The following is a 12,421-nucleotide window of genomic DNA, read 5'->3' as shown; positions in this document are numbered from 1 at the left end:
CTGAGATATGAACTGGCAGTCAACTCTCTCCACATGACAATTATATGGAAATCCCTCGCGACTCTGAGGAAAATGTACCTTGGTCAAAAGATACCTGCATATAAAATGTTTAAGATCGGAAACTACGAGATGCAATCCAAACTAACTCAAGTCTGGAAGCAAAAGCTAGACGCCATTATGGAAGCCGCTAACATAAGCAGATCTGAGCTAATTGTTCGCCTGCAACACACAAAAAAAACCCTTGAAAACTGGGACCGGATTCTGAACATCGAAAAATGCACAAAACTTAAAACTGCTTTTCCACTGGGACTAGGAGAAATCAAACTTCACAATCAACCAAAATACTTATTAGACTGCCCGTCACGTCACCACAGAAATAGGTTCCTAGGATTCAGACTAAATGCCCTAAACAACCGGGAAATGCTCTGGATAAGACGGAACAAAGACATCATGGTTAACAAATGCAGATTCTGTGGGACAGGAGAAACAGAGTCCTTAAAGCATTTGATAATGGCTTGTACAGGCACTAACAGCCAGCGGAATCTGCACTTGAGCAGTTTTAAACCTCAAAATAACGATATGGACAAATGGTGGGCATATATAAGTGCTGGTAGAAACATCAAGTTATCATGTAGGCTAATTGACTGTTTAGACATGATTCTTTGCAACAAATAGTCTTCGCCCGATGAAAGACATCTCAGTAGAAATAATAGATTAACTAACAAGGAAACTCAAGCAGCACGAAATAGCCATAAAGCAACGAATGCAGACATGGACCTAGGTGTTGAGTATGACTTAAACAAAAATCATGTAAATGACGATGATGTATAAATGTAACAAAAGTTCGGTATTGATTTATTGAACTGAAGTTTTACAATAAAAAAAAAATATTAGCATTTGAAATAATTGTTGCTGTTCATTTGCCTTTCGGAAAATGCTGTACAGAGGATAAGTACAATGTATAATTGAATGGCTTACACATGGTACTTAGATCAGGCTACGTGAAGGAAAGGGAAAGAGGACAAGAGGGATGTGACAGATCTGTATAATGTACGATTGACAATTTACACAGGGCCTCCATTTATGAAGTTTGAGTGATTCACCATGCTACAGCGCCAGCATTACTCACTGGGGAATATGAAACTGATTGGGGCCTCTCAATGCAATTTCCAGGCAGATTTCTTTTAAGGGCAATTTTGAAAAGTGGCACTACATGGTCTTTTAGTGCACGACAGCATAATTAGAAAATAACCTAACGTGTATGGCACACACTGGGTTACAGTGTGGTAATGTGGGCACCTTACCACATTGTTACCCAGTTTCATGTACGGAGCAGAGGTATAGTGCAAGCTTAGACCAACACAGACATTCAATTGCAGTGGGACTGTATCTCTACTCATGGAACTTAGTGATAACAGCCCTGATCATTGAACAAAAGTCTAAACACGTTTAATAAACAATTCCAAAGGTAAGACAGAGGGACTGCACAACTAACATTGCCTTCTTCCTGTCTCTGCAGGTACCTCCTGTGTACATCACACATCTGACAAAAGCCAGGGAGGACCATGTTTACAGGTAATGCATATTAAATGGTGTATTTTTCTTTATGAAGGCCAGCATTAATGCTGGGCCCTGGGTTCACATGGCTTGGAGAGGGAGCACCAGGGGCCAATTATGTCATGACAAGCAAAGTGCCATGTGTCACCCCATCTCCCTTACAATGGGGCCAGATACCCCCATGGCACCCCTTTGCTGGTGGTGCTCATAGGAAAGCTCTTGGCTTCCTTTCTGTAACATCGGCCTAACAAGGGAGCTTACCAAAGAGAAGAGGGGTAGGGAGATGGGAATCATTCTAATAGATACACAAACCCCTTCCAAAGAGCGACCCATACTCCCGTGATCACATCCTCCCTGCATCCAACCTGCCTTCTCTCTTTTCTTCCACCACCTTTCCCCATTCCCTTCATCCCTCTGGTGGGCCTACTCCTTCCTAATTGCATCTGTGATCAGATAATCCAGTGACAGGTTTTTTTTATTAACATGTTTTATTGGTTACAAGTTAAACATGTAGAAACAATTATCAACTTAAAATAAACCTTTAACATTATCTTCCAGCCAGATCTCTCATTCAATCACTTCAATAGCTCCAATACTCCCAAAGAGAAAATTCAATATTCCAAAAGTTGGTCAAATCCCACCCCCCATCTTTGCCCCCCCCCGCCCCAGGTGCAGGCAACACAGCATCTAACATTTTCATGATGGCAATAACCAACCTTGTCTGATCCCCTATTAGCACCCATTCCCACCATTCCAACATGGTAAGGGTGGCCCCCGTTGATTTAAACTCCTCCAGAAAAAAAGATCGTATTTCTGACCATGCCTCACAGCTCATTACCAGATGTTCGGGGGTTTCCACAGACAAGATATTCATACAATAGCGACAAGCCACACTTTCAACCCCTGGCATTTTTCTCCTGAATTGAACCTCTCTTGTGTTTAAAATATTACACTGACAGTTCAATTATAATTCCCTGTTGAAAATGTCTGACACTGACTAACATTGGGAGCGCTCACAAGGAAAAGGGCACCTTCTGCTATCCAGGAGTGGAGTGCCGCCAACGAATTCTGCCTTAATGCCAGTAAGACTGAGATTCTACTTATCGGCACACCCACTCCCTCCTTCCCTGCAGCTCTCTGGCTGGCCTCTCTGGGCCCTCTTCCTGCTCCTACCTGCAAGGCAAAAAACCTTGGGGTCATCTTCGACTCCACACTCTCCTTCTCTCCTCACATATACGACGTCTCTAAGAAGTCACACTAACAGCTACACCTCCTCAGAGGTATCCTTCCTTTCCTCTCCTTCCCCCAGAAGCTCACTGTCTCTAGAGCCCTGGTTCTCTCGAAGCTGAACTACTGTAACAGCCTCTATCTAAATCTGCCCGCCTCTACTCTTCGCCCTTTGCAAATCATCCAGAACAGGACTGCAAGACTTGTCCTTGGCCTCAAGCCCAGGGACCGTATCTCTCCAGGACTGAAATCACTCCACTGGCTCCCAGTGACTGCGAGGATCAAGTTCAAAACCCTCTGCATTGTCCACAAGGACGTCTGGGGCCTTGGGCCAAAATACCTTCAACTCTCTCTTCCTAAATATCTTCCTTCTCGAGCTCTTCGCTCATCCACCTCCAACTCCCTCAGGGTCAGCCGCTTCTCCAAACAACGAGTTGGGGGCAGATCTCTCACCGCTGCAGGGGCCTCCCTCTGGAACAGCCTTCCTGCCTCCCTAAAACCTGAGGAGAACCATCTCCGGTTCCGGAAGCACCTCAAAACCTTCCTCTTTGCCTCTGCTTTCTCCCCCCTCTCCCCTGCTAATACTACTGAAACTGCACTGAATCTGCATCTGGGCCACTCACCGTTCTCGGTCCTTGGCCCAGCCACTTTCCCCTGCACTACCTCCCTGGCAACCCCTGCATTATGGGACTGTGTCTGTATCCCCACAGCCCCCCTTCCCAGCACTTGTCTGCACATACCTCACACTTGCCACCAGCTGGCCCTTGTTATTTATCCTGTATGCCTTATGCTAATAACCCTGTACTGCACTTTCCCCTCTCCCTTTCCCCCATGCACTTTTCCCTTCCCCTCTACCCTTGCGCGATCTGAACGACACCTGGCCTAGTAGGATCGTTGTCTGTCTCCCCTTGTTCCCCCCTGCCTCGTCGCGCCTTGAAACACTTGTGTATAGGCGCGTTGCAAATGCCATATCATATCATATATCATATCACAATTAAGATTTGCTAGGACTTCAGTCACGTTTAGTTCTTTTGCATTTTTTGTTTTACTTGGGTTTATTTAGAAATAGTTCAGTTAGTGACAACCAACTGATGATCTGTTGTGGAAGGTTTACTTGCAGTGAACAAAATGAGAGCACTGATATATACCGTTTATCATAGAAAAAGAATCGTAAATTGGACTTGCCCCTCCTGCTCATAACACCTTTCCTGTAGATGGCAGAATCCCCACCCCGAGGGAATCTCTAACACCATGAATGTATCTAGAATAAAGTTCACATTAATGGCCACAGCTATGTGCAACATGACAGTGTGTTGACTATATAGGGCTGTATGTGGAATATAGAAAGTCATAGGGCAGGCACCTCAAGGATGATGTGGCCGCTGTGAAGATTAGGCCTATGGCAGCTAGAGGTTTGGCTTGAATACCGCATGTCACTTTGTGCGGTTCCAGCGGTGTGGTGATAAGTTGTCTGGTGCAATGAGCTGCAGTAAGCAAGGCTGCCACAGAGAGCATTGGTGGAAGTGGTGAGTGAAAGGGCGCTCTTTAAGCACGAGTGCTCAATAGTGGTGGCATTTTAAACGTTTTTGATGATGACAGCTGTGGAGAGGCACGAGAGGGTATCAGCTCAAGTGCAAGAGAAGCTTGGGAAGGCCCTATTTGTTATGCGTGAGGGAACACAAAGCTCACCAGGTGGTAAGCATGGGGGCTCTCACCCTAATGAAGGCAGCAAACAAGAAGAGAAACATTGCAACAGGGGTCTACCCCTGAACACGCTAAGACACACACACACACACATATTCACTGTTTGTTCATGGATTGGCGCTCTTACTTTAAACACACGTCCTTTGAGTTCTTGAAGCTCATTACCATCCACTGGGGTAGAAAACAGAAGTCATCATCATGGAGCGAAACTGCCTGAAAGAAATTAGGCCAAATATAGTCAATAACACACACGTACATGGAATAATGCTCTCTTTGTTAGGCATAATTGCATGCAGTACCCTCTGGGATCCCCACATACTATCAGGACTACAGGTGTAAGCCAAACCAACCTTTGATATAAGTCTGTACCACACAGTGTTTGGCAGCCAGCTGAGCAGCCAGGCTTATCTCAAGAGTGAATGTGAGCAGTACAAGAGGTTACACAGAGGTCTTTCAATCACAGTGGTTCAAGTATACACTTATACTCAAGGTTTCTTGATAAAACACTTATTAATTTATTACACAATCATTTTGAAAACATTTCACTAGAAGGAGGCAACTTAATATTATATACTAATACACGTCAATACAAAACTCTAAGATTTTGAGACAGTTTGAGCTCCCCTGAAATAGGAGCCAAATGGCAGTTCAGTTATTTAGAAGGGAGCAAAAGGGACAAGGTAAGTATAATAGATAACATATACTTGTTAGACAGTGCAAATAGTTTCAGTTCACCAGAAGCGTTCAATTCAAGTCAATAGGCCTAGGCCAAAGTCAATGGGATAGTGTTCTGGATAGGAAGGAGCAGTTCTGGTATCAAACAGTAAAGTCTTTGCAAAAGTTCTTAGAAGCAGTTTAGGCGAAACAGAATCATTTGTTGGGCCACAAGCTGATTAGGCCTGCAAGTTGGGAAAGTTTTGCGAACTTTCATTGTGAGAGTGGCGTTCTCTCAATCAGGTTGGCACAGTACCTTAGTATGAACAAACGAATGCAACTGAAGTCGTTGGTTCCTGGCAGTTCCTGCAGATCTCACTGTTCCTGAGCCTCAGTCGGGACAAGAGGGAGGACGTTGGGGGCTCCTGATCTGCACAGGATCATCAGAAAAAGCAAACAAGATGGAGTCACTTCAGTTCTAGTACCTGTAGATTCAAGCACAAAAGCTGTCATCCCTCTCCCTGGTTAATCCTAACCAGCCTTGAGAATGGTGTCCAGGTGGCTTATGAGTTGATTGGTCCCACCAACTCAAATGAAGAAGCCATCCTTGAAGGAGCTTCTCTGCCGAAAGGAGTTTGGCAATTCGGACCTGCAGCAGGGCTTCACCGGGCAAACCAACGATCCAGGAGTTGCAGCAGCCGTCCTCTTCCAGCTCTTCTTTGGTTCTTTCGTTCCAGTGTTCGACTCTGCTTTCCAGTCCAAGAGACTCGCCTTTTAAACAGTCCTCTCCCTTTCATTCCAGCCTCGCTGTCACTCACCCAGCAGGGTGGCTGTCCTTGCAGACAGTCAGCCAGCCATTCACCCCAGAGTGCATTTGGGTCTACTAGGAGCCTAAGGACAGGGAGTTTCGGGCACCCCCGCACTTCCTGCCCACCCCAGACACTCAGACGCCAGAGGCGGTCTTCAGTCCTGAAGCCTGCCAAAGGCACACGAACAAAGGGGCCAAACCTGGTTTGGCACGCAGAGACAAATACTAGAAGGACCTTTCCAAAAAGAAACAGTGAGAAAAGAAGACCGGGACCTGTTCAAACAAAGGGGCTTAAGATGCCATCTTGAAAAACATGGCTCTTGTGATTTTTAGCTACTGGTGTTCGCAGTCCGGAAACATGGTAGTTCATTGTAAAACCACTGCCACCAACCTTTTCAATAGGAAAGGGTAGCATTTGACTGCTACATGAGTATTTAGACACAGGGGATACTATGTTATCCCTCCAGCACTCCATTGTAAAATGGTGTGTGCTGAGTCTATGAATTTGTAAAGACTAGTAACGTCAATTTCACTTTACATTCCCTGGGATACAGTAGTTCATCCAAGAGAAGGTTTTAAACCTTTGGGAAGTCTAAAAGACATCCTTGTGTCACTGCACTGAATGTGCTGTGTAATACACATGAAAAGATGATGCCTATGGAGTTATCTAAAACTCCATAATCAAAGAACACAAGTGTAAAACACACATCAAAACACATGAAAGAGTGGGAAAAAGGCTCACACTCTTTCCAGGTTAAAAACATCGGGTCCTCAAAATCCAGCAAAGTTGCTGGGGGTCTCTAAGGTGAAGGGAATTGGCACATTCTTGAGAATTCTCCCGAACACTCTACTATGGGGTTTTGGCCCATTTTGGGGTCTTTAAGTTACCATCTGATAATAAAAGGCTTTCTATCTTTTTGCCTGGGTCATTCTGTTGTACTCTAGAACCTCTCAGCATCCACTTTAATTCCTCAACAATCCATAACCCATTTGTTGTATCAGAGAATCGTTCTTCAGATAGCCTCAACTAGCCTCTTGGCTTTGTCAGGTCAACATTCCATAAGAATGTGTCTTTGTCAAGGAAGCCTTTCCTCTGAGACTTCCACAACCTTTTACCTTTCTCAGGCAAGTGGTTCAACAGAGATTTCAGCCATCATCTCCCCTTTCTCAAGCACACTTTTCCTCTGAGACTTTAGCTCTATCTTGGTTTCATGAGACAAACGTTCATTTTGCAGCTGTCAGACAAGCATGTGAATGCTTCTGGACACAGCAAAGTCTTCCAGCAGAGCCATAGATTGAAATACACGTGAGACAAAAGTCGTGGGGCAAGGCTTTCATGCCATACAAGGGGGATGAAAAACTAAAAGCTCACATGATTTCATGAAATCAATCTTGGAATTGTGTAAGTTAGAAGGAGAGCAGAAGGGAAACTCAATAGCAGGATACATTCAGGATGAGGTCCTCAATGTGATGGTTAGAGATAGAAAACTAGAATCAGTTGATGAAGCTTGGGGCAGATAAAATAAGGGCAAGCCATGTGAGGAAAGGAAATGAAAGGGGCATTCCCACCTGAAAGCAAGAGAACAAATGAAGATGAAGTACTATGGCAAGGTGTCTGCAGAATGGATCAAATCCAGAAATACCTAATGAGAAATGACTGCATTTATTTTGGTCGAGTTTGTTAGGAGACATGTGTTCATTATTTATTACAAATATTTGGGGGTTTGTGGGGTAAGAGGATAGTTTAAGGAAGGGGGTTGTGTGGGAGGTGCCGGGTGTCTCCACCTGCATTATTAAAAAATAAATGGATCAAAATGAATTTGGTAATTTCTCAGTAGGTAATTTTTTTCAATCACTTCACAGTAATCCCTATGGCAAAGGACAGGGAACAGTAAAAGTAGTAGAGGAAATCCTATTGTGAAAATAAAGGTTCTCATCATAAAGATGTGAATGAAGACAGTCAAGAACATGAATGCTCATTAAATAAAGAAGAGTTGTTCACAATCAGACATGCTGACCCACAGGTTCAAGGCTTCATCCATTTGGGAAGAGCTTCCCGCAGTAAAAGGAGCCGTTAACTTGTAGCTCTACCCAGTGGCGTAACACAAAATGTGGGGGTCCCCCTGCGAACCATGCTGAGGCCCCTCCCAACTGAGCAACAAATCACGGGTTGTGCTACACTCTGAGCCAGCCTAGATGATCACGTTTGCACAATACGCATGAAAGTGCTGCTGAAGGGGTTTACTGCACACTGTACCAGCAGAAAGATATAAATATGTGTTTTAATGCAATATACAGCACACTTTCTGAGAAAAATTGGCTAAAAAGCCAGATTGTTTGCAATTGTTTTGTAGGGTAACACCAATCCAATACATGCAAGTCACCAACTGTGCACAGGAACATTAATGCTTTGCTATTAAAAATGCCATGCCACGTTGAAAACATGTCCCACTGGCTGCACATTGTAGACCAGTGTAGACACGTAATAGCATTACAGTAAAGCATGCCAGGCAATATTTAGACATACCTAGACTGGTTGCACAAAAATGCCAGTCGAAGCAATAATACTCATCAATAAGAGAGCACACATTGAAGCATGGGTCTCTGCGGCCTCTAACAACAAGGCCAAACTCATTAAAATCTGCATGGAAGTGGTCAATCCAGTTGCGGTCTCCACCTCTCCTGTTCCCTCCCAGGCCCTTTGTATGGCTCTGGCCTCTCACTTCACTGCTAAAACTCAGGATGTCCTGTCCACTATCTCCTTTTCCTCTCCTTCTTCCTCTCTCAGCCCCCACCTCTCCTCCTCCTTTCTCCTATTTCTCTCTGACTTCACCTGACAAGGTTTCTAGACAAGTCCGATCCATGAAAGTGTTGTCCAAACAGGTTCTCCCCTGCTCCTCCCGAACCATCAAGGAACATATTGACACCATTGCTGCAGCCTTGGCTGATTTCTGTAATCACTCTTTCACCACTGGAATGTTCCCCTCTCCCCTTAAGCACTCCCTTGTGCACCCACTCCTCAAGAAGCCGCTTGCCCATCCTACTTGTCCAGAAAGCTATCGTCCAATCTCCATCAGCCCTTTCCTGGGCAAACTCTTGGAAAAAAACTGCCCATCTCCCAGCTTACTCTCCACATTGAATCTGTTGGTTGTCTCCATGACCATCAGTCTGGCTTCAGAGCTGCCAGAGGCATGGAAACTGGTCTCCTGAACACCTGTGAAGATCTGCTCTCCAACCATGATTCCAGCAGTCCTTCTGTCCTAATCCTCCTTGATCTTTCCTCTACTTTTGACACAGTCAACCACGCCATCCTGGTCAATCGACTATGTGAGAACCTGGGCATCACGGATCAGGCCCTGGAGTGGCTCACCTCCTTCCTCTTGGACCGCCCCTCCCAGGTCCAACTTGGTCCCTTTCTCTTTGCCACCTCTCTCTCTACCTGTGACATTCCCCAGGGATCTATCCTCTCAACCTGGTTTTTCAACCTCTACTTGACCCCTTTGGCCCACCCGATCTCTACCTTCTCCTCTAACTTTCAGTGTTATGCGGATTGCACTCAGCTTTCCTTCAGACTCCTCTCATCTCTCGCTCATTGCTGACTGTCTATCCGTGATTCAGGATTGGTGCGCCTCCAACGATCTCTGCCTTAATGTCATTAGGATGGGGATCCTTCTCATTGGGACCCCTGCCCCTGCTTTCCCTCTCTCACTCAGGCCGACCACCTTGGGCCCTTTTCCTTTGCCTTCTTGCAAGGCAAAAGACCTTTTGTGTCATCATCGACTCCACTCTCTCTTTCTCTTCTCTCATCTTGGACGTCGCCAAGAAGTCCCACTACCTCCCAGCTGCTCCTCTTCAAAGGGACTCTTCCCTTTCTCACTTTCCCCCAGAAGCTCACTGTCTCCGGAGCCCTGTTTCTCTCTAGGCTGGACTACTGCAACAGCCTCTTTCTCAAGCTGCCTTCCTCTACTCTCCGCCCTCTGCAACTAATCCAGAATAGGACTGCAAGACTTATCCTTGGCTACAAGCCCAGGGATCATATCTCGCCAGCCCTGAAATCTCTCCACTGGCTCCCAGGGGTTGCAAGAATCAAGTTCAAGAGCCTTTGCATTGTCCACAAGGCTTTCTGGGGTCGGGCCCAAACTACATCCAACGCTCTCACCAAACTACCTTCTTTCTCAAGCCCTGACCCCAGCTACCTCCAACTCTTTAAGGGCCAGAAGCTTCTCCAGGCAGAAGTGGGGGGTAGATCTCTCTCCTCTGCAGATGCCTCCCTCTGGAATGCCTCCCTGCCCCTCTCAAACTTTAGCGGATCACTTGATGTTCCAGAAGCAACTCAAAATTTTCCTCTTCTCTGCTTTTGCTCTCTCCCTCCCCTGTTGTCCTAACTGATCTACCTGTCTGCTGTACCGACTGGTTTCTTGGCTACCCTCCTAGTCTCACTGAGTTCAGGCTCTTTCTTGATCAGTCACCCTTGCACTGCCTCCGGCCTACCACGCACTTAGGGGCTGTAACTATAACCCTACAGTCCCTTGTCGTCCTTGCACCACCCAGAGCCGCACTGGCCTGGCTGCACTTACTCAGAGCATTATTGCCCTGTTTTCCCCTCCCTTCTTCCTTGCACTTACCCCCTCCCTTTCCCCTTGCATTTCTCGTTCTCGCACTTGCACGATCTGAATGACACAAGGCCTAGTAAGATAATTTTTCTTTCCTCCCTCTATCTTCCTTCCCTTGCTTGTCGTGCCTAGAAACACATGGGTACAGGCATGTTATACTAGACTTATATCATATAATTTTATCACAGATGCCCAAAAAAATATACAATGCCGCAGTAAGAAACGGCTAGACTGGCTGCACCAAAATGCCTCTCTAGCCACTAATACCACATATCATGCCTGGTTAGCCTGGGCATGGACAACCATTATGATTTATCACACAATCTCGCCCCCCCCCACACATCTCCTCTCCCTCCCATGCCCTACCCCAACCTCCAAAATCAGCTCTTTGGCCCAGAATGACCTTCACGTCCCTCGTCCTTGTCCCAGAGTTTATGTTTGAGGCTCCTTGCCTCATAGGTAAGTACTGGTATGAGGAGAATGGGATTAGGACTAATGAAGATACAGGTAGCTAAATCAGGCATTACCTCCATGTACCTCTACCTCATCCCAGTACTTGTGTATGAGGGATAGGGCCTCATTACACGGACGGCGGTAAGGGTTAACGGTCACCGTTAATGGCAACGGTGACCGTTAACCCTTACCGCCGTACTACGAGGTCCCTTTGCGGGTTGGAGGATTTAACGCCTGCTTCTTGCAGGCGTTAAAATCCAACCCGCTAAGGGACCTCGGGGCTAATTACAGCACCGCAAAATTGCGGTGGCGTAATTAGCGCCTTCCCCAGTCCCATAGAGCCCTATGGGGCAGAAATGGGAATGGGGAAGGGCAATGGCGGAAAGGGGATTTACCGCCCCTCCAACCTTGGAATGGGGCGGTAAATCCCCTTTCCGCCAAGGCCTACCGTGTAATGAGGCCCATAATGCCTCATACACAAGTACTGCCTCATACACAAGTACAGGGACGAGGAAGAATAGGGCTAGGAGTAATGACAATTACCAATATGTAATTAAGGCATCAAACACAACTAGGGGCTTAACAATATTGAGTTTACTGGGCTTCAGCACTCACCCCCAGACATTTTGGGCTATGTTGACTCAACCTGGCTAACCTTCAGAGCAGTTGCCGGACAGAACAGGAAACAGATTTTAAACTGCGCCTGGGTTTCGATTGTTAATAAGGGCCCAGCAATTACTAACGTAAAGCATTTCACTGTTAGTACCTGCATTCAAATGACAAATTCTTTAGGCATTTTAAATTGTGTTGTGCGTTTAGTACTTTCATGCCAGGGAAATGATTGGAAGGGTAGAAAGGGAACACAAGACCGTTCATTCTCACAGCAGTTCATAAGTGGGTGCTTTCACACTTAAAGGAGAGAGTTAACTACTTGTAACATTGAATCTGCACTAGAATAGTCTCATTAAAATGCGTAAAGAAGTTAGATGCCGGCACACAAATAAGTTTGCCCGTCCCCCACCGCCCGTGAAGTTAGAGCCTCTCCCAACATTTGAAGGATCAGCCCCCCCAAAATGTAGGTTTTGTTGTGCCCTTGAACACAAGCACACACACCATTTACCATATACATGCATGCACACCCAGTCATCCAAACATTTAAGTGTGCACCCTTTCACCATACAGGCACACACACCCAGGCACCCACCCATATATTTAAGTGTGCACCTATTCACCATACACTCACACAGGCAGTCACCTATACATTTAAGTATGCACCCTTTCACCGTACACACACGCACGCACACCCAGTCACCCATACATTTGTGCGCACCCTTTCACCATACACTCACACAGGCAGCCACCTACACATTTAAGTGTACACCCTTTCACAATACACTCACACACG

General features: G+C 46.0%; 1 protein-coding gene across 1 annotated transcript in view; it reads left to right on the top strand.

The window, feature by feature from the left end:
* LPXN (leupaxin) overlaps positions 1-12,421 on the top strand; it is a 526,193-nt gene that overhangs the window by 255,624 nt on the left and 258,148 nt on the right. The window contains exon 3 of the mRNA XM_069628853.1: positions 1,520-1,575. Within this exon, the coding sequence (XP_069484954.1) occupies positions 1,520-1,575 (56 nt within the window). The remainder of the gene's footprint in view (positions 1-1,519; positions 1,576-12,421) is intronic.

This window comes from Ambystoma mexicanum, chromosome 12 (genome assembly GCF_040938575.1).
Source record: "Ambystoma mexicanum isolate Mex_15411 chromosome 12, UKY_AmexF1_1, whole genome shotgun sequence".
Classification (NCBI taxonomy): Eukaryota; Metazoa; Chordata; class Amphibia; order Caudata; family Ambystomatidae; genus Ambystoma; species Ambystoma mexicanum.
This window is presented reverse-complemented; position numbering and strand designations above follow the sequence as displayed.